Below are 27,740 nucleotides of genomic sequence, written 5' to 3'. Positions count from 1 at the left end.
GAGCTTCAGAGACAGAACTATTTATGATCCAGAAAGAAAGTAGGTCAAGTCTGCAGATAGCTGCTATCTGGCAGATTTAAAGTGTGTCTAAGCTGGAAGTTGACATGCAGAGATATTTGTGACTTCTGCTATCAGGGTGTTTAATGATCAACAACGTGGCTGCAGTCAATGCAACATTTCTCTGACAAAAACATGAAGGAGATTTTCTAGCAGAATATGCAGAACTGAAGATACTTCAGCTTATCTGATAAGAAAAAAGACCAGGACACTGGAAATGTGAATCTTTCAGCGTTTAATGATACAACTCCAATTTTTAGGCTCATGATTCGATTCAGAAACTATTTTTAATTCTGAAACCAATTTTTCAATTAAAATAAAACTATAATTTTTGAACTATATAGAATTGAATAGAAACCAATTTTTCTATTCATTTATAGATTTATAAATGAATCTATAAATTCATTTATAGATTCTGTTTAAATTATGTGACTGACAAGAAACAAAAGACTGTAAACAAATATAACATTTACATAAATGATATAAGGTTCCATAAATCATTTTATAAATAAAAATAGGTTTCTGCAAAAAAATCTCCAACTTAAATGACCAGAATAAGATTAGTTTAGCTGACTGGCTTTTTCTTTAATGAAAAATACAATCGAAGAATTTTTAAATGTTTTTTTTTTAATAGATATTTAAATATTAATTGGTATTTGTGTATTTGGAATTGATTCAGAATTCCCAGGACTAGGAATTGATTTTTTTTTTGCATCTCTAAAGTAAAAATTCAGTTAAAAGCACTGTAAAAACAACATCTTACTAAATATGAATGGTTTAGCTTTTAGTGCAAATATCTTAGTACACTTGAAATAAGACAAAACTAACATACAAGTAACTTTTCAGCGAGATATAAGAGATTGTTATAAGAGAACTACTGTAATTCCATTGGCAGATTATTTCACTTATAATATGAGAAACGTATATTGTTATAAGTGAAAATAATCTGCCAATTGAACTAGTACTTCTTCATCAATATTAAGGGATTATTGACTTAAAACAAGTTCTTATTTCTTGCAGAAAAGTTACTAGTAAGTTAGTTTTGCCTCATTTCAAGGGTACCAAGAAACTAGACCAAAATTATTTGGTAGGATTTTGTGTTTTTGCACTGAGAGGAAAACAACCAAACAAACAGGCTAACCGATAAGCACTTCTTTATTTAAGCTGCATTTATTTTATGTTTTGTGATGACCTGATGGAGTTGGTCTTCTTAAAAAAGTTGTTTCTTTGGCACTACGAATGTTCCAGGAGTTAGATTTATTTTATTGCCTCTCTGCACATACCCCAGAAACATCTGGATTTAGTTACTAGCTCAGGAAGCAAATTCGCAAAAATGACCAATTTCACACACAAACTAATCTAAAATCCAATTCTAGAACTGTATGAGTACTAGCTATTAAACCAGTTACAATCTTTTTTTTGAAAAAAAAAAAATCTGTTAATTTTGTGAGCAGCAGGGCCTCACTTTCCTACATTTGGCAAATCTCTGCCTATATTTTGTGTGCGCAGCTGGGAATATTGTAATTCACACAGGGGGTATTATATTGCTAGTTTTGCAAAAGTGTGAGATTTATACAGGTTTATAAAACAAAAACAACTTTTTCTCCCAGTTTTGTTCATGAACCATTAAGCATAATGAAATGTTACAAACCAAATCTATATCAAAGAGTCATACCAAAACAGAGAGCAATAAGGCTAGCATTAGCCTAGCGACTCAAACGTTATCTGAATGAAAACTCTGGAGCTGACTGCTTTTTTAAGTCACTGGTGAGGAAATGGGACAATCACCATAGTGTTTTACAACATGTGATAATAATGGAGTGAGGTGTGTTATTTCACTGTAATCAGGTATGGAAGCCAGCAGGAGGCATAAATAATCCTGATCATTACTTTTGTAAATAATAGCTTTTTTTAAGGAATATAACTGGAATACAAAGATGGCATACTGTTTTGTTTATTTGGATAACTTCTGTAAATATACAAATTAGCAGTCCTACTATAAAGCTCTATAAATTCTAGTTTAGTCAAATACTGAAAAAACTATGAAATATAACTATATTTTGGGGTTAAAATCTGTAAGTTGGTGATGAATAAGTTTTGTTTCTATCATAACATTCGTAGGATCAACAGCTCTGTATTTTAATGGACTCTGTTCGGTCTGAGCAGTAGTAACAAAAACACTGAAGATCCTCCTTCATGTGCTGCATGTTTTCATTTCAAAAAGCTCCAACACACACATACACACACACATATTTTTATCTCTTTCATTTCAGCTCAGGAATGCTGTACGCCCAGTTGTAAAAGTTACACTAAACACAAGTGCATTAAATGTAAAATGTCTGCCAGACTGAGACAAAAGAACCGCTGTGGCGAGGAAATCCGCTTTAAACAGACAACCTTAAGTCCACCCATGGAGCTTTCTGGAAAAAAAACCTCCAGGTCAAAGTTCTCCAACAGCAGAGGTCAAAGGTCAGGTCTCGGTTTGTATGAGAAAGTGAGCTGATTTCACACACTGGCCAACTGAAACCGGTTCCACCTGCTGCTCATCCCTCACCTGGTTAATGGTTTCTCTTTAAGAAACTGAAGCAAACCACTGGAAAACTTTATACAAGATAAACTCATCACCTGATTCATTCCATAGTAACCAAGTATCTATGGTAATAATGCAACCTAACCAAGTCAAACTTTAAGAAATTAAAAGTTTAAGTATTAAGGACAGGCAAAAATATGAGATGTTTCACTTAAATTTCCCAGAATTTACAGCAATAGACAATAAAATTGTTGTTTTGAAACAATTTTCAAGTGATATAATGATAATGGCATAATAATGGAAGAACACCTTCTCAAAGATCAACAAGCTTTAAGTTCTAATGGACAACATTTGAAATATCCACAATATATAATCTAAAAATCAGAAACAACAAATAAAATGAATTATGAAGTCTCTGTAAACAAAGTTGTCCTTCAAAAAAGGCTAGCTGAGAAAAAAATACCAGTTTTTGGTAGAAAGAGAGAAAAGAAAAATTATAAATCATACAAATGGAAATTATTTAACTCCTTTTAATTTATCATGTAATTAAATGATTTATTGCCTATTGTGACAGCCTTATGCAACCTGCTTAACTTGTTTACATTACAAACTTTTCTTTCAGGCTAATCAGAACTTGTATTTTTTCTTTTTGTAAAATAAAAAAATCATTTTAGAGATCAAGATTTCAAACTAACTTTGATTACGGCTTTTTAAAGAAAGAATCAAACACTTTGTTTTTATGAAGAGAATGCAAAAGATATAAGCATAAAAGAAGTACAAGATCCACAATTTTTTATGTGAAATGATTTATATATTTTTCCATCAAAGTCTTTTGTGCTCTGTGTATTAACTCTGGCTGCAGGCTGTTAAATTTAGCACCCATCAGAACTGTAAAACATTCATAAATACTTGGGGCTGTTGCATTTTTCTCAGAAGATGCTCGCAGGTATCAGCTTCAAAGTCTCATTTGCTCCCTCATTGTTTTTCTATGATTATAATATAACAACCCGCCTAGTTAGCCGACAAAAGGGACCCTTATTTATTTTTTTTTAGAAGGACTACAAACTGCTTTTGAGCTTTTGATTTCAAAAGCAGAGAAACATTGATTCAAAACATGCAACAAGCAGAGAAACAAGAAGGAAATAAAATCCAAGTTTTAATCAGAAACAGCCGTCAACACTTACACACACCGTTATATCTTGTTTATGTTTATCTTTCCTCCACATCTCCTTTCAACCATAAAAACAGCACGCCTTTTGGTGTGTGTGTGTGTGGTAGGCAGGGGGTTATCAGGTGGTAAGGAAACTAACCAGAGCTATTTATCTGAGCCAGTGAACCACTTTAGGCCTTGGAGTGTGATGTTTCATCCACTGAGCCTGAACAGAGCTGCATGTCTGCGTTTCAAGATATTACACTGAAAAAAAACGAAGTTAAATTATAACCAAGGCAATCGTTCAATAAGCTGGTTTTACTGTCAAATAAATAAATCATGGCATAAAGAACTCAAAAGGCTTCGCCACATAAATCTAACATGAAGCATTCACAACTGAGATGATCTTCCAGGGCAGCTGGAAGCTTTTTCTGGGCCCGGGGCAGGATAATCCGAGATGGGCCCCCCGCCCACAGTGATCTGGAACTAGTCAAAAATGTATCCATAATTAACATTTAAAAATATATTTAACTTTCTCCCTTAGTCTCCAAACTTCTCCATTGTTGGCTTTTTAAATTTTACATGTTTATTTAAATAAAACTTTGTTGAAAGAAATGTATATATATAAAATATATTTATAATATATGCTTAAAAATCCTAATTTAATATTAAATAAAATAATCATGTGGGGAAATTTTATTACATTTTTAATATTTTTTTCTTTTATGTGTTAAATTACATAATGGTAGTATTTTCCCCCCATTAAGTAAATTATTCTCCGGTAATTTATTTTATTTAAAAATAAATTTATTATGTACCCCAGCACAAGACCAGGAAGCAAAACTTGTAATTATTAAACATTTAAATAATAAAAATATTTTTATGTATTTATTTAAGAAAAAATTTTATGCAAACATCTCCAGTTTTATAAAAAAAAAAAATTCACATGCATAACTATTCACTTTAGGACATTTTCAATTATTTAATTTTCTCACGCTTCTCTAGTTAAAAAGGTGAGACAGAGCCGGCCCAAGGCATAAGTAGTCCTCAACATATAACACTCAGCTTATTCAGAATATTTCAGCACTGATAAATTTAAAACTTGCAAGATTTAAAAGTATTTACAAGTTGAATTTGTAAAAGTGCAAAAATTAAGCATCAACATTTGATTGTTTTATCATGGTAACATTTTGATGCTTCAACTTAATTTTTTGAACTCAGTTTGTTCACAAATACAGCCCAGCAAACAGCAAACATCCATCTATGATTGCGGTTAACCTTGGCCAATTAGTGGTGATAAGGTCCTAAACAGAAAGATGGGCCCCCAAATTATTCTGCTTAAGGCCCCATAAAACTTTTTGCCAGCCCTGCAGTGGCAATATCTACAATGTCAGCAGATATAAATCATCAGAACAACAAAGATTGTGTGAAAACTTCAACAAAAATTGTATAAATGTAAATTACTTTAAAACATTACTCCAGCATAAATGAAAAGTGTGGTAGAGGATGACTACACCTCACAGCACACTGCTTAAAAAAGTTACGAAAGTAAATGTAAGAGAGTAAACGTAAGTAGTTTGAATCCAGCTGAAATAAAAATGCTCAAAAACTGAAGGAATGAATCAAGTTTTTATAAACACTGACGTTTTCTGGAGAGAAAAAAAACCAACATAAAAATGTAAATTCTCCATCTAATTTTCATAGCAGAAAGTGATACTGCTGGTCTGTCTTTAATTAAGTAAAATAGCTAAATCCCTCGTAACCATGGAGACATAAGATTACATTTGAATTTGAATTTTTTAGCGGTATTGAAAAGATTAATTTTAAGAGAAGGGAGGAGAAACTTTCTGGATAATGGGAGCAGATTCCAGCTGCTCTGCGTCATTCCTTTCTCTCTCTCTCTCTCTCACACACACACACACGAACATGAGCCTAATAAAATGAACTGAGTTCCTGAGTCAATATTGTTGCAGCCCCACCTGCAGTACCATGGGGGGATTCCACCCTAAGCCTGTCTAAGGTCAGCTGGTTGGAGATTTCATCTCAGATATGAGGAAGCGAAAGTCATCCCAACACACACCCCCCTACAAACTGTTCAACATGCAATAAAGCTTAAAATCAAACAATGAACCCAGGCAGAAACTGAATCTACAGTTTTGAAGGAATCCACGGGAACTAGAAGGGGAAAAGTGAGGAGTTGCACAATGACAGTAAGAGTGGAACTGGAGATTAACCGCTGCATAAATCCAGACTCCAGCTTCACTGCCGGGATTCAGAGTCGAGAGTCGAGGCTTACTGAGTGTACATTTAAGCTTCCAAGAAAATTTGCCGTCACAACAGCATAAATATTTTTAATATTTGCCACTTTCTGCACGTCTACTACTTTAACCAATAGTGTCAACCAACAGCATGAAGAGAAACGTATCCAAGCAGGAGCCCAGAGGTTTGTGGGAACTTCTGGTCATGTGGGGAAACAGTGTGGTGGCAGTATTATGCTGTGGGGAGACTTTTTCTTCAGTAGGGATAGAAAAACTGGTAAGATTTGGTGAGAAGATGGAGCAAAATACCAGGCAAATCATAAAAAAATAAAAATAATAAAAAACCTTAGTGGCTCCAATAAACATTAATGAAAAAATAAATAGATACATTAAAAAAATACTTTAAAAAAACCAAACATTTAAAAATAAGTAAAAGCTGCCAAAATTCAAAACCTTGGTATGAAAAAAAACTTGTCCTCAAAAAACTTGAATGAATGAATAAATAAACAGAAATAAGTGCCTGTTAAGTGCCCCTAATGATTGAAAAATAAAACACGAATAAATAAAAACATTTAAAAGGAATAACTCAATCTTAAAAACATGAAAAAATATAAAAATACAAAGAAAAAATTCAAATAATGTTGAAATTATTTAAAAATTAGTAAAAGTTGATAAGACAAAGCTAAATACATAGACTGTTAGTTGTCCCAAATTACTAAAAACAAACATTTTAAAAGAAGCAGCCAAGAGGTCCATGGTAATTACTGGTTATGTGGGAAATGTTGTTGTACCAGTATTATGCAGTGGGAAGACACTTTCTTCAGTATCAACAGGAAAACTGGTAAAATGTGAGAAGATGGAGCTAAATGCCAGATAATGGTAGAAGAAAAAGATCTGTAAATAGACTGGAAACTGGGACAGAGGTTCACCTTTCAGCAAAAATAACAGCCCAAAACAAAGAGTCAGGTTAACTTAGCATGACCAACCTAACTGGCTTCTCTAAGCGTTCACAGGAAAATACACAGCAGGAACAAAAAGATAATCAATGCCCAGTTCCTGTCCTGGACGAAGAAGTCAAACTTCCAGTAATATCACAGCACTAAACTGGTCTAACTGGGGCTTTTGAGTTTCCTGCCCAGCAGAAAACAACTTGAATCACCAGAAAAACAAAGACGGGCAGCGGAGGCTCGCCGCCCCAAAACAATGAGAAGACAAAGCGCAGACATTTCCTCTGCTGCGGGAAAGAAAAGCCTTTTTGTTTCAGGTGAGTTTCAGGCTCGGTATCGAGCCGTCCAGCCCGGCGGACACAAAGCCCACCCTGTGGCTCTGACAGAGAGCGATTGTGTGAAGGTAGAGGATAAATCATGTAGGAATCCTCAGACCTGCTCGCTGCTTCAGCACCTCCATAACTAACTCTGAGGGATCAAGGTTGGCGCACAACAGTAAGGCCAAAGGAATGAAAACACTGTGGGAATTAACAACCATGAGGCTGCAGAGTGGAAATGACTAACATGAGAAGCTCAGCCCTGCCTGCTTTAGCACAGACTAAGGTGAACTAGTTATAACGTAGCAGAGAGAGAAGGAGGGGAGCCGTGAGTGCCACATACACGCAGATGATTGACAGCGTTAAGGCCTTCCTCTTGGCTCTAATTGGCCTTTTCTGTAGTTAGACACTGCAGCTATAAGCAAATTAAATCAATGCATCTGCAATACGTGTCAATGTAAAAAAAAAAGTTAGAAATAAATTAACAGCTACATTTCATCTATAATCCTAAGGTACTAAAACCACAGAAATTTCATAAAATGTAGGTATAACTTGAGAATGTCAAATTATGAAAAACATCTGAAATATCTCGCAAGATATTTGTGTGCATATTCCCGTTATAATGGGTACTGTTATAAAATTGAATTTGTACAGTTTAGCATTTGAAAGGTGTTTTAATATGAATTTGGCATTAAATTAATTGAACACTGACAAAGTTAAAGTCAGTATTTGCAGATAAACTGCAAAAGGTTTCAGCAAGCACACTTGTTTAGAGAAAGAAAAAAACCACCCCGTTAGTTCGAATGTTGTGGGAACATGAACCCAGAGTCAGTCAGAAACAGGCTGGATAATGAGAGGAAGCGTTCACTTCTGCTCCATTTACTCAGATTTTTTCCCCCTTCTGCTTTTCAGTAATTAAAACAGTAAAGTTCAGAAACAGAGTTCAGAAAACAGGGAGGGAGGTCACAAGCTCCTGGACTTGTGTGGATGTACAGGGAAGATCAATACCTGGTTAAACATGGCTGCAGGTACAACACACACCGAGCCGGAGCACACAACGCCGTGACCTTAGGAGGCATTTTTGAAGGTCTGCACGTGCAGCGAATGGAGAAGCAGCTTCAAGAATGTAGAGCGTACACAAAAAAAACGTACCAAATTACTGAATTATGCAGGCTGACCAAAGAACTGTCACATCAAGCCCTGGAGTGACTTTTGGACAAAACAAAGGCAAGAGGAAGAGGACGTTCAAACTATTAGAACTGGGGTTGAAACAATTAATCGGACTAATGATTAACCGTCAACTAGTTTAGTAATCGATTAAGCATTAACTGGAGTACACAATCTCAAAACAAGACATGAAAACTATCAGACAAGGGGCTGAAACCATCACATGAATTGAGATTAATCGCATCGATCACATATTTAAGTAATCATCAGCTAATTTAGTAATTGATTAATCATTAACTGCAGTATACAGACTCAAAAAAGGACATTCAAACCATCAGAACTAAGGGTGAAATGATTAATCTCATTGTGATTAATTGAAAATTTAAATAATCAGCTAATTTCGTAATTGATTAATCAACTGGAGTACACAAAAGAATGTCAAAAAAAAAGAAACTATCAGAACTAGGGCTGAAACAATCAGATTAATCATGAATAATCAATTATTGAAATAACCATCAGCTAATTTAGGAATTGATTAATCATCAACTGGAGTATACAATCTCAAAAAAGAACATTCAAACAATCAGAACCAGAGCTGAAATGATTAATCGGATTAATTGTGATTAATCAATTATTGATGTAATTGTCAACTAACTTAGTTGATTTATCATTAACTGGAGAACATAAACTGAAAAAAGGACATTCACAATATTGGAACAAGGGCTGAAACTACTAATCGGATTATTTGTGATTAATTCATTATTGAAATAATTGTGAAACTAATTTAGTATTTGATTAATCATTAACTGGAGTACACAAATTCAAAAAAGGATATTTAAACTATCAGAGCTAGGGTTGAAATGAATTAGAATTCAACTTTATTGTCATTGCACTGTCACAAGTACAAGCAACGAGATGATTAATTGACTTAAATAGTCATTAGGTGTATTCATGGTAAGTGAAGCAGAAAGGGCTTATTTTAAGCATTTATTTATTCATTTAGCTGCAGATGCATCTATTGCTGAGTTATCTCATTTTAGGCTAAAATTAGTTTACTTTCTTGTTTAAAAAGGAAGTTTCATTATTTGTTTATTTGCCTTTTAACATATTTCTAATCTAATGTTTAAGAGGATATGAAAAAGCTGCAGAATGTGTCAATATTTGTTATCCAATTAATCATTACAATTGATTAGTCGATTACGTCCAACAAAACAAAAGTTGAGCCACCTCAGACCAAATCAGGCAGAAACGCAGTATTTAAAGTCTTATTATAGTTGGAGCAGTATTATCTGGGGTTCTTGCACAACTGCTAATAACTGCATTAGCTGCATTATCCTGCATGAATCGGTCCCACCAAAAAAATTTCCTGTGAAAATCAGCTCAAACCCAGAGGTCATCTGATAATATCGGCCTCATCTGGATGTGTGCTACAGTAAAATGGGCCGTAACTTTGGCATAGTTGAAGTTTTTCCCTCCTCTGTGGGGTTTTGGATTACTAATCATCCAGAGAAACGTCCAACATCCTACTGGGAGCGAATTCCAGGGATTCATTTAGCTCAGGGGTGGGCACTCCTGGTCCTCGAGGGCCGGTGTCCTGCAACTCTTAGATGTCTCCCTGGTCCAACACACCTGAATCCAACAGCTGAATCTCCTCCTAAGTGCAGTCAAGTTCTCCAGAGTCCTGTTAACGACCTCATTATTTGACTCAGGTGTGTTGAAGTAGAGATGCATCTAAAAGTTGCAGGACACCGGCCCTCGAGGACCAGGAGTGCCCACCCCTGATTTAGCTACTCAGCACAGAGGCCAATTTGGAGAGAAGGCTGATTTCTGTTGCACAAAAAGAGAAAACAGTTTCAGCTCAAGGACAGCCATCAGCGGTTTCATCTTAATTCATTTAATCTGAAGAATTTAACTTGTGCTAAAGGACTGGGTTCTTGCAGTTTACACATTTATTGGTTGAAACGGTCCATAACTGAGGGAAAATGGTGCGACACTAGCTAGCTTAATTACTGATAGTTTACAGACAAAAGCAAAACAAGTTTCATTTACAGAGACTTCATAATTTATTTTATTTGTTGTTTCTATTGTTTTGTTAAATTTAAAATGTATTCCAGTTCCAGGGTTAAATGATTATTAGAATTTAAAGTTTATTGCTCTTTTAGAATGTATTCTTTCATTATAATCCCATCACAATCATATTACTTGAAAATGGTTTTAAAACAACAATATTATTGTATATCGCAATAACCTCTGGGACAATTTATTGTCCTGCTAAACTTATGGTGACAGGGCTGATGTTGAATTAACTGAAACCCTGGAGAAACATTTGAGTATGAGTGATGAGATCGCAATTTTTTATTTTTTTTTTGCCTGTCCTTAACACTTAAACCTTTAATTTCTTAACGTCAATAGAAATATCAATTCCATTGCCACGTCAAAGAATGTCTACTATAGACATTTTCACATCTACAGTTTGTTTACTTTGGTCTGAATTAGTTGATGAGTCACATTTTATCTGACTTTTGTCATTGATGGGAGACCTGCGTCATAAGAAGCCAGACTACGCACCAAACAAACTTCTCTACAGAAGTGGCAACGGCCACAAAAGATTGTTGCTATATTAGTTGTGCTTTTGTTTCTTTTAGCTTCCTTTGTCTTGTTACGATCTTGAGACAATACCGTCGGCTCTCGTTGCTTAACAACATTAAAGATCGTACATAGATGTAAAGGGCCTTCCTCCTCCTGAAAACAATGTGTTGCGCCTCAGTGGTTCTCTTCTCTTTGCTATGGAGTACCACAGGGTTTTATGCTAGGACTCTCTTTCTCTGTCTTACAGAAACACCAGAAGGTATATCAGGGGTCTCAAACTCCAGTCCTCGAGGGCCGCAGACCTACGGTTTTTAGATGTGCCACAGGTACAAAACACTGGAATGAAATGGCTTAATTGCCTCCTCCTTGTGTAGATAGTGACCTAATTATTCTATTCAGGTGTGGCGCAGCAGAGGCACATCTAAAAGTTGCAGGACTGCGGCCCTCGAGGACTGGAGTTTGAGACCCCTGAGGTATATTATTCATTTTCATGTTTATGCTGATGACACCCAGTTGTCAGTTCCCTTCACTCTCCATTTGTCTCACTGACTTAACTGTGAATGATGAACAAATTAAGCCAACAACAAAAATTTAAGTCATATCAGCTGCATCTGTTAGCCGGCTAACATCAAGATCTATGTAAAGACTCATTTCAGGCTTAGATCTCATTTAGATCAGCCACTTTTAGCCTGATTATCTAGAAATAGTAATTCATACCTTCAATACTTCAATTACATCTACAGATGGCACTAATATGGCATTTTCCACTATGAAGTCAGACTTCCCAGTTGGAAATACAACAGGAAGTTTTAGGTGAGGACAGCAAGTTAATATGTTAAACACAAAGTCACATATAGTTAATTGAAAACATAAAATGAAGAGAAATAAGTTGTAGTTGTAGCTAGCATCACAACAAATGTTTCAATCTCAGTGTTTTTCGTCTTGTAAAAACGATGCATTCCTCTCTCCAAGCAATGAATTTAATGACAAATCAGTCCAGTTATACCCTCCATCTACCAGCTTCTGATCCACTTAGAAACTATTTTTAAAGATTTCATCTATTTTATAAATTACATCTTAAATTGGTGAACACTCATATATTTTTCACTTGTTACATTCTTCACACTTTTTCTAACTATCCAAGAAAATGTTATATTGCTGCTACATTTCTCTGGATCCAGTGCTTCCTTGGTACTGAATCAACAGCATCAACTATTTCTTGCTTCTTTATTTAACTGCTGTTGCTTGGCGATGAGAACAGTATTTAAATAAGAGCTATAAATAAATGAGCTTGCTGAAATCATTGAGCATGTAGTATAAACTTTGTTTGGAAAGTTGTATTTTACAGAATTTTAGAAAAGAATAAACATGGAAAAGTGCTTTTTTAGTGAAAATGTTAAATTTATCAACCAACTCACGTAAAGTCACGACACTCTGAGGTTCTTGTTTGCTTTAACGCTGCAAAGACGTGAATGGCAGCGCTCTGCCACAGGAACCCGACACCAACTAGCGACTGATCGTTGCCATGGCGACCACCTGTCTCCCGTTTCAACTCAGGTGAAACAAACAAAGGAGGGGAGGCTAAAATATGGTGCATCAATTACCCTTTAATGCTGTTAAACAAAACATAATCCTAAATTGTTTATAGAAATATTTTTGGTGATTGTTGGGGGGAGAAAAAAAAAAAACTTCCCTTGTTAGTAATTTGACACTTTATTTTTCACTCTACTCACATTCCTGCTGCTTGGATTACCTTCAATGCTCCTGACCTGGAGCTTTCCTGAGAGCCCCACATCTCAGAAAATAACACTCTTCTACTTTATGCACTGCCGGTCAGCTGGCTGAAAGAAGCCCATGTTTCAAAACAGGGATGCACTCATATAAAAATTCAGGTCAATATTGATATCCGATATTAACACTACAGTAATGGCCAACAGTAAACCTGTCACAATAAACAATAAATCGATTAAAAGCAGGATAAATTAAAAGAAAAGCTAGTTAAGTTATTCAAATGGAGTTTTTGTTGTTAGTTTTCACTTTTTGTTTCAAAAGTCCCAACTAGGAATTTTCAGAATTTTTCTTTTCTAATGATTAATGTTTATTAAAGGGCCTTTTTGTCTTCAGAAAATCCATAATCAATGTTATTCATTGCTTTGGTTGTGTTTAGGTTTTTATTTAAACTTTTTTTGGTTTTTTTAGATATACAAAGTCTTAAAGTGTGATTTAGAAATTACAGTTTTATTGATCTCTGAGAGGATGTACAGTATTTGCACTATTATGCCATCACTATTACATTATTTGAAAATGCTCTCAAAATGACAATATTTTAATTTGTCGCAATAATTCCTGGCTATTTATTTCTGGCCAGTTATACTTATTGGACACATGATAAAAAATGGCAAATATTGGCTGATGCCATTGTTAATAATATTATGCATCCCTAGTTAAGGTAAAGTTGTCTTTAAGTTTAAGTCTACTCTGGACTCATTTGTAGATTAACATTTTCATTAACTCATTTAATATTTAGGTCATATTTAAATGCCTTATTTCATATTTATGTATATTTTATTACAAATTTTCACTTTTGATTGAGTAGCTTGTCAACAAATAAGCAAATTCCTTTGGGGATCAATAATGTATATTATATTTCATTAAAAATATCAGAGAAATGATGTGCTACTGTAATTTATAATTAGTTTTTCTATTAAAAACGTAACAAATTGACAATTCTGATCTAATATAAACCATAAATATTGCAAACTTGAGTAGTTATACCCTACAGGGCAAATACACAGGCTACACACAAGATAAACTATAAAGTAAAATGAAGATTTGCATATATGGATTGAATATCAGAATAGAGGAAATAACAGCAGATGTGGATTCATCACCAAAAATGATTCTGCAGAAGCTCTGGCACCAAGAACAGCTATTAAACATGATGGAAGCTGCAGATATCCTGAAACTGGTACGACTGGTGCCACAAGCATCCAGATTAGCGCATGACATCATGTGGCCTTGGACAGAAACGCTCTGAAGACGACAAGCTTCGCTTTCACTTGGCACGTGACGACTGAAAACGCTTCAACAATGACCAGCGCTAAACACGTTAAACGCCGACTCCGTGGATTTGCATCAGACTCTGCCTCCTTGGACAAACAACTGATTAGCAATAGTAGCTCAGTGTGCAACCTCTCCCTTTCGACACACATGCGCAGGTCATTTATAAAAAAATAAGGTTGAAGAGAAATACATCTGCTCTCTTTTCGGAGAGAGAGATCCACCCAAACTCTTAGGAAAACAGAAAAACTAAAACTTCCACCCACACATCGGCTAGGATTACGTCAACCTCAGTCGCACATTGCATGCTACAACACTCTGGTGTGCGCGTGTGTCTGTGTGTGTATGTCACAGCCATTCTTATGCAGCAGGCTGGATGGCTAAGATCAACAAATATGAGTGAAGGAAAGTCCTGAGGACACCCACAAGCTATTATTATTGCATTTCTGGTCAAATTCTGGGGCTGGGCTCAGCTGACAGGCGAGGACAGGGTGCAGCGCCCACTGGGTTTGGGGGAGCAAAGAGAACCAGCTGACAGGGAGAGTGCAGATGGGACAAACAACCTTGGACTGTTTTTTAGTCCACTTTAATCAAACAAATTTTTTAGTTCTAGAGAGGCCGGTTTGTTTGGTGAGGTGTGAACGTGATCTGATGTGAATCAAAAAAGCAAACAAACCTCGGTCTCAGTTTAGGTGAAACGAACTCTGAGTGCTTGAATGTCAAGCAGACTGGAAACCGCTCCAAAAGCAGTTAGTGGACTACAGCGCAAGGCATTCTGGGTAAATACAAGCAAAACAAACGTGCTAGTGTAGCGCTAGCTGAAGTACTGGCTTTCATCAAACAAAAGAGAGAAATCCTACAACCGTTAAAATCTGACATTACTCCATTTCTGTTCACACTTTTTGTGAAAAAAAAATTTGTGTTCAGTTTCTTCTGTGGTTTTATATAATTTCCTTCAGTGGTTCTTGGTACAGCGCCACCACATTCAAGGAGAGGGAAGAAGTTGTCTGCAGAAAAACATGACACTCTCACCGTGACAATTCGTAAAACAAAACAGGGGATGCAGGTAAATAAGATTATGTGAACAATTCTAGTGTCTCCATTTATCATTCTGCCTTAAAATGCAAATAAATCTTGAAAATATTTTAAAGTCCTATAAAATAATCATCAAAAATGTTATTTTGATACAAAAAGATTCCCATCCCCAGTGAAACTAAGGTTTCAAACAAACCACATTAGGGCTGGATGGGATGGACTTAAAAGTTAAATCACAATATTTTGTGGTACTATTCTGACAATAAAAACTATTTAATATTACTACTTTTTTTAGGTAACTGTATGGTTGTGACTGCATGACATGGCAATCATTGCCATAAAGACAAATATTGCTAATGAAAAACATTCCCATTTCTAATGAGCTTTGTTAGGACACCAGTCACATAAAGAAGAGTGATTTGTATCATTAAAACACAAACAGTAACTGCATGTCATTATATTGATATACCTTTAAAGTAATAATGACATTTTAAGGGATTTTATCGTTATAATGATCAAAATCATCAAAAACTGCTAAACGACACGATAAACTCCCACCATTAAGCCACAGTTTTTGCAGCTTTGCGACCTCTGACTTCATTCTGCCCACAACAACCAAACACTGGGCTTAACTCCTTATCATCCCGAGAGACGCTGCAGACCGCTGCTTGTTTTCCCTCCTTGCAGACCATCGATCTGCTGCAAAGCATCTTGGGAGCTGGTGGCGGCCGGTGCCAAGCGGCCATAGTAATTGGCCCCTGCCTGACTGCTGTCTGATCCTGTGAGGTCAGAGGAGAGACTGACAGGTGGGCAAGCGTTTGAAGAGGAAAACGGGCCGGGCCGGGCCAGAACCAATGGAGGCCGCCGGGGGAGGAGGAGGAGGTGAGCTGGGCCTCTGAGGGGATTAACGCGGTCTGACAGGCTGGCTGGGACAAACACATCCACACACAGCTTTGAGGGAGGGCTGCTCTGCTGAGCACACACAATACACTGCTTGTTTTAGCAACACAGGACAGAGGGAAAAGACCGATAAGAGAGCAGGAATGTGCAGCCTGGATTAGAAACCACAGGTGCTTCACTCCAAAACTCCTGCTTTAGCTTTTATATTATCCACCACATAAACAAGTGTGTGAGGGAATCGCAGACATCCTTCGCCGTTGATCCCGTCTGCTGTTCTCGTCTAAAAGCTCCATTTGCATTCCAGGAATTCCAGCAGTAGCCCCTCCAAACGATGACATATTACCCAGTTGGACATCCTTCCACCGAAAGCCGCCCAGTGTGCTGATGTGTTACTCCAGACTGCTTAGGGAAGCTCCTTTAGGGAGCAGTTTAACATATATTGATCACATTTGAAGGCCCATTACGGAAAATTAACTGCCTCCAATGTGGAGCGGTGGTTCTGCGAGATGGATGGAGAGTAATTTAAGGCTTAAACAACCCGAGAATTAAAGTTAGAATCAATTATCTGAGAAATGTTGCAAACTAAACGAAATGTGTAAATAAAATCCACATACTGGAAGTCTACACAGTTAGGATGACTTTACAACAGCTCTTTTAATTCACTTTAATTGAACTCTAGTTCATTTGTCTAGAAAGTTTGGTTTGTTTGGGGAAGAGTGAAGCAAACTCTGGTTCGCCTACAAACCTGTGACACGCTAGGCTAGCACTGGAGGGAGAAATTTCTCCTGGTATTTTGCCAAAAATAAAAGAGAAATTGTACAACCTCTAAAATTTGATGCTGCTACATTTTGTTTAGATTTTGGGGGAAAAGTAAGTTGCACTCAGTGTCTTCTTCAGGGGTTTTTGTGTCATTTCCTTCAGTGGTTCCTATTGCAGCGCCCCCACAGATGAGGAGGAGAACAGATTTTTCTTAGTTTGGTTGTTTGACCATAGTAGCGTGAAAGCGAATAGTACCAGCTGAAAATAAATCTTCTGGTTCGGTTAGAACGCATATTTGAACGCCGAGCAGACCAAAGTCCGCTCCAAAAGCAGCAGGAAGCGGACTATGACGCAGAGCATTCTGGGTAAACGCAACAAAAACAAAAGTGCTTGTCTAGCAAACAAATAAAAAAACAAGAGAGATCCTACAACCACTGAAATCTAATCGTTTACATTTTGTGTCGTTTCATTCAGAGGAGGAGGGGGACTGGTTTTCCAAAGAGCTTGATTCGTTTCACCGTAGTTATGTGAAAGCAAATTGTACCAGCAAAAAATGCAACAAATGTTAAAATGTTTGTCCCCAAATGAACAGAGTCAAACAATCAACACCTCAGGACTCAGAACAGTAGGGCAAGTGGCTACATGAGCAGACAGCTCAACTAAATAACCAAATGACAGATTTCAGATTTGTGTTATTCTATGAAGACAAAAGAAATGCTCACTAAAGTTATCAAATGTCTCTATAGCTTTGGTTCCCTATCAAAAATAATAGGAAAATATCGAAACAGTAAATCTGTAATAATCAATATTTCAGCAGCAGTATAAAAGAAACTTGCATTAATTAGATAATTTTGCTACAAATGTGTGTAAAAACAAATCTTGCTAGTGTGGTATTTTTATTTAAGGTTATCATACAGTCTGGACATACTATCTTATTCACTGCATTAACAATAACACTGTTTGTACTATTTTTTTCTAATATCATCAAAACTCATTTGAACTGAAGAAAAATCAAGTGACTGCTTCTGGTAGTTCTCGTCGAGAAAAATAAGCTGAATTTCACCAGAACTACTTTCCCAAAATCGGAAACAAACTGTTTAAAATTTAGATTTCAAAAAGAGATAATTGGTTGCTGAGACAGGTTTTGTAGTCGACGTGTTTAATTGGGTTTAAAAGGTCTGGGAACTGAGGCAGTAAGTGGCCAGACATCAGATCCCCGCTGTCCAATGTGACACCATCCTTCTTTTTAATGTGCAGCAGCCAATAAAACTCAGCCAGCTGCATTAATTGGAGTTAATACAGTCAACAAAGCTGCTGCACCAAGATTAAACACAGATTAAAAAAAGAAGTGTTGGCAAAGCAAGACTTTATTTTTATGTCTAATATCAGCTGAACACCTAAAAATGAAGACAGGTAAAATGTGAAATTTTTTTTGTGGAAATCAAATAATCTGGGATGTAAATAAACACACAGCTTGAAAAGAAAGAAGCATTTCTAATGTAATAAATAAAAAGAAACCTGAAGTACAAGCAGGTAGGCCTGTCACAATAAATCAATTAATTGCAATTTGAATGATTTATCATTTCTCAAAAATAGAACGGTAAAAGTCTCCAGTCTGGCGTTTTGGTCTCAACTAGTCCTTTTTAAAGGACAATTTTGATTACAGAGATTCATTTTGTTTGCCGTTTGTGGGTTTTTTTTAAATGTCTTCCTGTTCCAGTGTCAAATTGATCAATCAATCAAGTTTATTTGTACAAAGCAGTTCAAAGTGATTTTATAAACTTAGAACTTTCTTCTGAGCCAGATAAACTTTTGTTTCTGCTACTCTAGATTTAGATTTTGTCACTAAACTTCTAGACAGACAAGAAATTAAAGCTAGTCACTTTTCACATGAAAAATCTCTGTGAACAAGTGAAAAAAGCATAATAACAAAGTCCAGACTGAATGATAGTTTTGCAAGCAACACAAAAACAAGGAGGTCAGGACATGCTTAAATCACTTAATTCAAATAATAAATATGCAATAGTCTTCAGTCAGAGGCCTCTTCAGATTTGTCGCAAGACCGACTGCTTCTGGAGATCCTTCCTGCCATCTACAACAAATCTTTCAAGAATCTTGGCTTACAACATTTAATTTCCCTTTGAGATCAATAAAGTATTTTTGACTTGAATTAGCATTTATTCATAGTTAGTTTTTGTCACAAAGAAGAATGTAAATATTTATCCAAATTGACATTTTCTCCCACGACAAACAAATGCTGATGACAGAACATTAAAATATGGAGAATGTCGTTGATAAAATTGCAGGTTCTATTCTATAAAAACAAACTATTTTGCTTTAACTGCATTTATTCAGCCTTTGCATCTAAATTTAAAGGATTAAAACCAGGCTAATATGTTTTATTTAAAAAGAAAAAAGAAAAAGCAAGCTCTCCCCGTGTCTCCTTAATGCTGAGTGGTAATTTAGCCTTTAGCTGACAGACCTGACAAAGCCATCTGCCACTCAAACCTCAATTAAACTGCAGATTAACGAATCCTGTCTGCTGGCAAACTAACTGCTAATGGCCATGTTAGCCTGAACCGATGCATTCAATCACAGCCCAAACACACAACATCTTTGTTTTCACAGAAGCCTGTTAAATACAGCGACTGATCACAGCATCGTCGTTACCACGGTGACGCAAACATGACATGGTGAGGGACTGACGGACAGAGAGGAAAAAAGGAAGATGGTGAGGAGGAAGGGTGCGCCTGACAGACAGCAGAACAACGGCGACAGAACAACACTCGCAGCGGTCAGCGGGTCTGGTACCAGTTTCACTGTGCTGAGGTCCAATAGGCTGCTAGCTATCAACAGCTAGCTAAAACTGAGCCACCACAACAACGATTTAACCCATAGTCATTCAGTTATTTACTAGGTCATTTTAAAGTCAAATTTTAATCACATTACTTCATTACATATTTTTCTTTATTTTTACTTTTTTATTGATTTTATATTTTTTCTATCAATTTTATGACATTGATTTTATTACTATTTTAACTGTATAGTTTTATTAAGATAGTTTTATATTCTTAGTTATTTTATACCTTTTTTACCTTCAGTTATTTTTTATCATTTTGTTTAACACTTTTATACTTATATTTTTTGTTTCTTTTATTGTTTTGCGTTATTTATCATTTTATTCTTTACTTTTATTTATTTCATGCATTTAATCAATTTAACATTTTACCATTTTATCAATTGTCATTTATCTTTTGATTTGTTCCAATTGTATTACTTGTTGTTATTGTATTATTTATCTTCATAATTTCCTAATTTTTTGTTATTTTTTTTATTTACAGTTTTTTATTATTTTATTTGTCATTTTATTGTTGTTGCTGTCATTGTGTTGTCATCCAAAGTTTTAAAACAATATTTTTGCAACCTTCCAGAAGAGCTGAGACAACAGATGTCATTTTGGTAATAAAGTTTAAATATTTAAAACATTTTTAATGTCAACCTTCTATATTTGGGGCAGCTTTGAGTTAGAGCAGGAAGAGTTGACTTCAGTTCAGTCCAATAGTTGGGATTACTGAAAGGTGACTTATGTTACATGGAAAACTGGAATTTTTACTTTATTTAAAAAACTGAGCTTTTATTGCATGCATTTTCTTCACCTTGAACCCTCAACAGCTTTTAATTTATTGTGAACTCTGAAATTTGTACCGAATAGCTAAACTTATAGGCACTTTTTCCACTCCTAAGACCATAAAAAAGTATGATAAATGTTACCTTAATTTACCTTAATCATCATCAGTAAAGTGAGAAACTCTGGGAAAAACATTCCTGTCATGAACTAGTTGTTCTAAACAGTACTTTTAATCTGGAAAAGAAAAATAAGTGGAATAAAGAAAATCTGACAAAAGCGCCTTTCTGCAACAGCGCCTTTCCACTTAGACGACAGGAAACGCACTATCTCCACAATCCACACACTTCCTGTTAAGTTTCCTGCTTCCTGGCAGCAGGGAAACTAAGGGAGCGGCCGCTGATGTCATGGGGAGTCTGCTTACTTGTAGGATTTCACATCCCATTGGGAAGAAGGTGGACAAGAGCTTCCGGCTCGCAAAGACGCATTCAGCTCAGATCCAGTTGGTATGCACCAGAAATCTGTGACATTTACTCATTTTGCAAGGAGAATATTTTATGTAGAGAGAATTTAATGTGAAACTTTACACTAGTATTGTTCTGTAAAGAGAGGAAAACCTAAGCTAATATCACAATCTCTCAACATAGTGTGGTAAAAACAGTGAAAAATGTTTGATGAACACAATTTTCCTTAAATATTAACCTTTATTTTAGTGCATTTTCTTTTATTTAAACATCTTAAACTTCTGGACCAGCTGCCTGGTTTGGACGCTCTGAGTAAGTAGATTTAAGACTTTGACTGGAGTCAGCACTTGGGTCCAGCAGATGAGCATTAAAAGTGTCCCATACCTTCATCACATGAATAAAACACTAGCACATCTGCCTTGGCATGGCGTTAACAGCAGACATTTTTGCACAGATATAACACAGTAAAGGGAATCTGTGAAAAACATCGCTGCCGTTAGCTGCTTTTCCACATTTCTGGCTAATATTAATTGAAGAAAAGCCTTCAGTGTTCAGTCTGATCACATTAGCATCAACTGCTAATCAAGAAGACACTGGAAGTCAGCAAACATCTCCTTGGTCTGACACTAAATCACTAATAGCCGTTACTAATCAATATTTGAGCACAGATGTGAGCTGACCTGGCTTGGCTTATTAAAGAACTGCTGCAGAATAAAATCGCCTTTTATGCAATAACAACTCGTATTTTTCTTTTTTCCCCTCGCTCTGCGTGTCGGCTACGCAACACACAGACCCGTTGCCATAGCAACTGACTGATAACAGCTCCACCAAAAAGTATTCAGTCCATTACAGTTTATATCTCCAGTCTTGATGTTTATTTTGCGACTATTAATAAATTATCTTTTGAACACAGCGGTGGTCGATACGTACCAACATACTCTACATTTCCTAACAATAGACTGAAGTAAATTATATGAATTTACCAACGTACAGCTTGTCAGAGCAATTACAAAACGTCTCACAGGCAGATATGAAATGACAAGTCCGAAATGATATGTCAGCTACAAAATGGCGAAGGGGTAAATTACCAACACAAGAGCTGCATGGTATTTAAAAAATGTATGCAATGGTTATATTATGGGAAAATGTTTGCTAAACAATCCTGGGTTAGAATCCCGACTTGGGGTCTTTCTGCATGGAGTTTACATTTCTCCCATTGTCCAAAAACATGCATGTTAAGTTAATTAGCCTCACTAAATTCTTCATATTTATTAATCCAAAAAGTGTGTAAATCTGGAGTGAATGGAAACAAATCAACAGCTCCACTTAACTGTTATTCATGTTTCCTAAATATAACAGTGCTGTGGTTCAGCAGAACAATTAATTATTTTACAAGGTGTTTAAAACCATTCCGTCATTTTTATGTACAAAAAGAATCTCATGTTTTCACATTTTACAAAAGAAAATCTCCCTTTTAAAAATGCCTTAGAGTTGAACTAAATACTAAACTATGTCTCACAAAGAAACCTTAAAATTCAATCAGGACTTTTATTCCTTTCCATTTCCTAACTCTGTCTCTATAAAAAAAAAAAACATGTCACTGTTTTGTGTTTAGCTCTCATGTCCCTGCAGATCTCCGTTTATACTGCTGCACCAAAACTTGAACAATGCTTTTATGGGGTTTTTCTCCCCCAAAAGAAACAAAACAGACCAACAAAACCTTCAATAAACTCTAATTTATTAAAATTAAGGGTTCATGGGTTAGCAGACGTGACTAGCTGCAGCTAGTTGAGTAGTCATCATATCCTTGCGCCTCAAGTCAACCGTATACCAACAAAACTTATGGAAAAATGTATCTACCAATTCATAAAACTCACCAACTCTGAGCCTTGCACTAAATTTTGAGTCTTTTTTATTTTATTTTATTGGAGGACGTTGGTGTTTCATTGAGTTTTTTCCATCATGCCTGACTGGTTTATTCTGTCTGTGGAGAGGAGAGCGAAGCAAAGTCAAGCTTACAGATACTGGAGCTCCTGCCGTCAAAATACTACAGAAACTACTGGTTAAGATTGGGCCATTACATTTGCCCAACCAATGTTCATCATTTTGAACAATGACACCTCATACAAATACGTCAACAACCAGCTGTCACTACTGGCAGAAACGACAAAGACGACGACAGGAAGTGGTAGGAAGATGATGGTGCGGGATGTTTAATGACTTCTCATATTAAACTGTGAAATTGAGGAGATCTTTTCCGACATTGACTGAATATCGACAAATTTCTGGTGGAAATGCAGCTAAAGTAAACATGTATCGACTGATTTGCACAGAAGCCATTTTGTGACTAAAATTAGTTGTCAAAAAATACAAAGCCACCCCAAGACTCTACAGAAATGTTATGATGATGACATTGTGATGAATCATGAATCCATGTCAGGTGTGTGCGTCCAACAGACTGAATATTACATCAGCATACCAACAGTGAGTTCATCATACTTAAATTACAATTACTGCATCCACACACCTATTTTGGGATGATGATTATGCACCCATAGAAAACACATCCAACAATTTTAATAACTCCTACCATTTTTTTAAAACACTGAACACCAAAGATGTCGATGAAAAAGAAGAAAACCCAGTGAGTTAAATCTGCCAGTGAATAGATAGTTAAATTCTCTAATTTCTGCACAAATTGAGCCTAGATAGCATAGCTGCACAATTTATGGAATCAATCATTTGAAAATGCAACCAGAAAAGACTCTCAATGGGAAAATAACCCAACATTAAGCTACACTGTGCTGATCAAAACCTATCAAATGACACAAATGAAGGAAAAATTGTATTACTTATATCAAATACAACACATGTCAATATTACGATCATTTTGACAAGCTGGAACTAAAAATGCGTTCAACTTAACCTTCCTTAGGTATAAGTGCTTTACATTGTTTTAACATGTATATGTTTTAAAAACTTTATTGTGAAGGTGAATTATCAATTACATGTAGCGGTAACCCTGATTACTACAGGAGAGCTGCATGTATTTGGTAGGTAGAAATTACAAACAAACCGCAGCTATGACTGTGTCTGAATGTGCCACACATTTCAAGCTGAGTCTGCAGAATTAGGCTTTTTGCTACAGTGAGTCCACATGTGACAGAAGAACGTGTTGTGTTATAATGAGCCCAGCAGTTCCCAAACGGGATTTATTCAGTTTGAGTTTGCAAGATTAAAAAGTTTGAGAACCTTTGTTCCAGACTAATCAGGCAACCGTGGCTAATCTAATCACACGAATGATCTCACCGCTCTCAGCGGCAAATCACACAAATTCTGGATCTTTTTTATTATTATTTTTATCATTATTTTGAAATTCACTTGTTTGATTCATCACATCATACTTGAAATGTTCCTAGCATTGCACATCTGAGTCCCAGCTAGACCCGGAAGCATCCTAGACAATTTGAAGGACAGTCGTGAGGCTGTGGGGCTCCACCAGCTGACATATGGGCCACAGGGTGTGATCTAGCAAGAGCGGCCATGCATCTGCTTTACATTTAATCACGTTCTGCTGGACAAGATGATGCAGCCCTTCAAGCAAAGCTAACAGTTAGACCCCAAAGAACAAGAGCAACAATGTTAATCATTTCTTACAAAATGAGGGAGTTGTTGTACGCAGTACGCCACTTTGGCAAATGGATGCCCAGCTTTGAGCCTGATGAATTAATCGGCTCAAGAAGGAGGAGAGGGGACCTTGTGACCCCTCCGTTACACTCAAGGCGAGGTGGGGGTTGGACGCCAGCCTAAAACTGCGGCCAACACAACCTAAGATTAAAATTAAAACTAAGAGATAACACGCAACAGGCAGAGGGAAGGTTGGTGTAACTGACTAACTTGCACAAAAACTAATCATTTGTTTCTGCACTGGTTTAACTCTTTATTCAAATTGTGGGTTGAATGTTTTCCAAATTCATATCAATCTAGTTTATTTGTGTAGCAAATTTCAGAATCATAAATACACAAAAAGTCATAAAAACATCAAACCAATAACAAACACTTCATTTTGTCGGATGCCATCATCAATACACATCAAATATGTTGGGCAATGTTCCATTACAAACCCAACTCTAAACAGGTGGGTTCATTTGTTTCAGCAGCTTTGCAGTTTTCTGGAAGTTTCTTCCAGATTTGTGGTGCATAGAAGCTGAATGCTGCTTTCCAGAAGACCTGAGAGGTCTGGAAGGTTGATACAACTATAACAGCATAAAACACACACCCAGAGTATCATTAATTAGATATTTCTTTTCCATTCCTCTTTATTTTCAGAGCTTATGTAGAAGTTTTGATAGGACAAAAACCTTCCTTGGTTTCTCTAAAGATAGGATAAATGATTTAATCAACTGTATGATTACTGTGCCGACTGTTAATTAATTAATGTTTATTAATTAATTCTCTAGAGTAGAAATAGAAGTAGAAATTCTCTAGAGAAACAAATAGACTTTTCCAGGTAACATCTGCAGGTGCACAGTTAACAATAGTCACCTCACTGATGCTGATTTACCAGCTTTGTCTCTACATTTACCTTTTTGGGTATGAAATGATGCTTCATGTGTCCATCCTGGTCAGTAGAAAATCTACTGACAATGGTTCAACTGAGAGCCACCAGAAGAATATTTCATACTGGTTTTGACAACTTAACAAAGGAATTGTTTGTTACTCCAGTACAACTTATCCATCAGAAGATCACTTACAAGAGGGCTGTAAAATATTTTTATATAATTGTTGAAAATTGATTTCAATTAAGATTACCCCCATTTTCTTTTACTTTTTACCATAAAACAATGTCCCACTGCAACATTAAAATCACGCAGAGTCCACCCAACTGCCAAAATATTATCTGATACATTAAGTTCAACATTCCACCCAATACTACACACAAGACAGCCTCTGTGGTTATGATATTGTCCGCACTGATGTTGCAACGGCAGCTGTGATTAGATTCAGGGTAGTAATCTGAGATACTTTATAGAAGTAACAAAACTGGAGTAAAAACAATCACTGGGAATAGAGTATGACAAGGTTTTCAGATGATAAATCAAATTAACTTGTTTTGAACAAGTTATCTCCCTAATTCATAAAAAACAACAAATAAGTAACAACGGGTTTGATTACAGTTAGACATGATATGAGGAAATAAATTGACCTACAATCATCAGAAGGTTCAAATAATTTGTTATTACCTTTAAATATTTTGCTAGCATCCACATCTACAGCTAGCTGGTGTCTTACCCTGTAATTCATGGGTATACAACAAAAGTCCTGTAAGCCAATTTCATTACAGCTCTGCTTCCTAACATGTTGCAGAGTCAAATAATTGCTGGCAGCTCCCATCAACCCAGCTGATGTGGTTTAAGGACAATGCATGGACGGGAAGTCTCATCTTCCACAATTTGTCCTTTCAGCCGTCCCTACCCAGGTGTTAGCATTTACACACCAACCATTTGGTAATACTTTAAGCTTTTATTTATTTACACAACGAGTCCTTAAACCCTGTCTTGGTCCGTCGGCCATTGCGATGCCACTGCTAACGCCGACATTGGTTATTGTGTCAGAAATCTGACCTTATATATAACTATTGTGATGAATACAAGGACAATTCATAGCAAAAGGTATTCGTAGTATCCTGATAAACGCAGTTATGTACCTGCTAACTAGCTAGCTGGCAAAATTCTGATAAATCAGTGCCGACTTTGACTCAACTACACGCTTTCTAACAATAAAACGCTCAATAAAGCACCGATTTATATAATAAAAATTATGATGATTATAGTGAACATAACTGTCAACTTTTGAGGGACAAGGCTGTTAGCTACTCCACAGATACAGTTGACGGCGGTAGGTAAGCTAGCAGCTAGCTACATGTATTTAATTTATTTCAAGAAAATACACAAAGCTGAATTGTAAATAACTAACTCTAATATATGTAGGTCGCTTCAGCAGCAAAGACAGAGTTAACATCATAGGCCTCACGATGACTAGAGTAAATCCGCCGGTTTTTCAATGGAGTCTGGCGGCGCTTCGTACGGAGAGGACTTTACCACCGAGTTAACCACGCTGCCCTCAAACACCACCTGACTTTATCTAACCCCCTCGGTGTCCGCCACTGGCATCTTTATTCCCCCCACAGCAGAGGCCCCACAGGGCCGCGGCCTCTCGTACAGGTCTCCTACCTCCGTGGGCTGGCTGATCTCGAACAGGTCGAGCCGGTTGGCGTTCCAGTGGTTGATGATGTCGGCCAGTTTCCTCCTCTCCTCCTCCCTGCTCCCCGACATTGTGGACAGCGTTACGGAGCCTCAGTCAGCGTCCGTTCCGCTGGATAAAAATTTAAAATTAAATAAAAAACTTCCCGAAACGTTAGTCCACCGGAAAACAAACCGCCAGCGAAAACCAACCGTTCACGTCGACTTCTTCCAATTTTTTTTTTAATTTAATAATTTTTTCTACAGCCGGTACTTTGTATCCCAGCTCATCGACCGACCTGCCGTCTGATCCGTTTCTGCTTCGCGTTCGCGGTGCACCTCGGCGCGCTCCCGCTGAGTCCGAGAACGCGCGCAGGCGCTTAACTATTTAATGCCCAATAATTCTGATTCATGACGTCGCTTCCCGGGATGTTTACAGGGTTAACAGCCGGCACGTGAGCTACTAAGCAGGATTACGTCATCGAGAGTTAGTTAAAGCGATATTTCCCCAGAGCATATTCATATTTAATTTAAGGTTTCAATGTGCGTTCTTCTTTGTATTAAATAAAAATCTATAAGAAATATACATATATTAGATTTACAATGTTATAAGAAATATATGTTTTTGAAAAATTTTAAA

The 27,740-nt window shown here is 36.5% G+C and overlaps 1 protein-coding gene across 13 annotated transcripts in view; it reads right to left on the bottom strand.

Annotated features, from left to right (window-relative positions):
- afdn (afadin, adherens junction formation factor) overlaps positions 1 to 27,446 on the bottom strand; it is a 104,942-nt gene extending 77,496 nt beyond the window's left edge. For 9 of the 13 annotated variants that reach the window (XM_023347701.1, XM_023347707.1, XM_023347705.1 and 6 more), the window contains exon 1: positions 27,092 to 27,445. In XM_023347701.1, the coding sequence (XP_023203469.1) occupies positions 27,092 to 27,193 (102 nt within the window). In that variant the 5' untranslated portion in view covers positions 27,194 to 27,445. Of the gene's footprint in view, positions 1 to 27,091 lie in introns of all 13 variants that reach the window. The other 4 variants (XM_023347702.1, XM_023347703.1, XM_023347711.1 and 1 more) reach the window with 1 other exon arrangement.
- Positions 27,447 to 27,740: the final 294 nt, after the last annotated feature.

Source organism: Xiphophorus maculatus, chromosome 15, assembly GCF_002775205.1.
Source record: "Xiphophorus maculatus strain JP 163 A chromosome 15, X_maculatus-5.0-male, whole genome shotgun sequence".
Taxonomy (NCBI): domain Eukaryota; kingdom Metazoa; phylum Chordata; class Actinopteri; order Cyprinodontiformes; family Poeciliidae; genus Xiphophorus; species Xiphophorus maculatus.
Note: the sequence above shows the minus strand (reverse complement) of the source record. Positions and strands in the feature narration are given on the sequence as shown.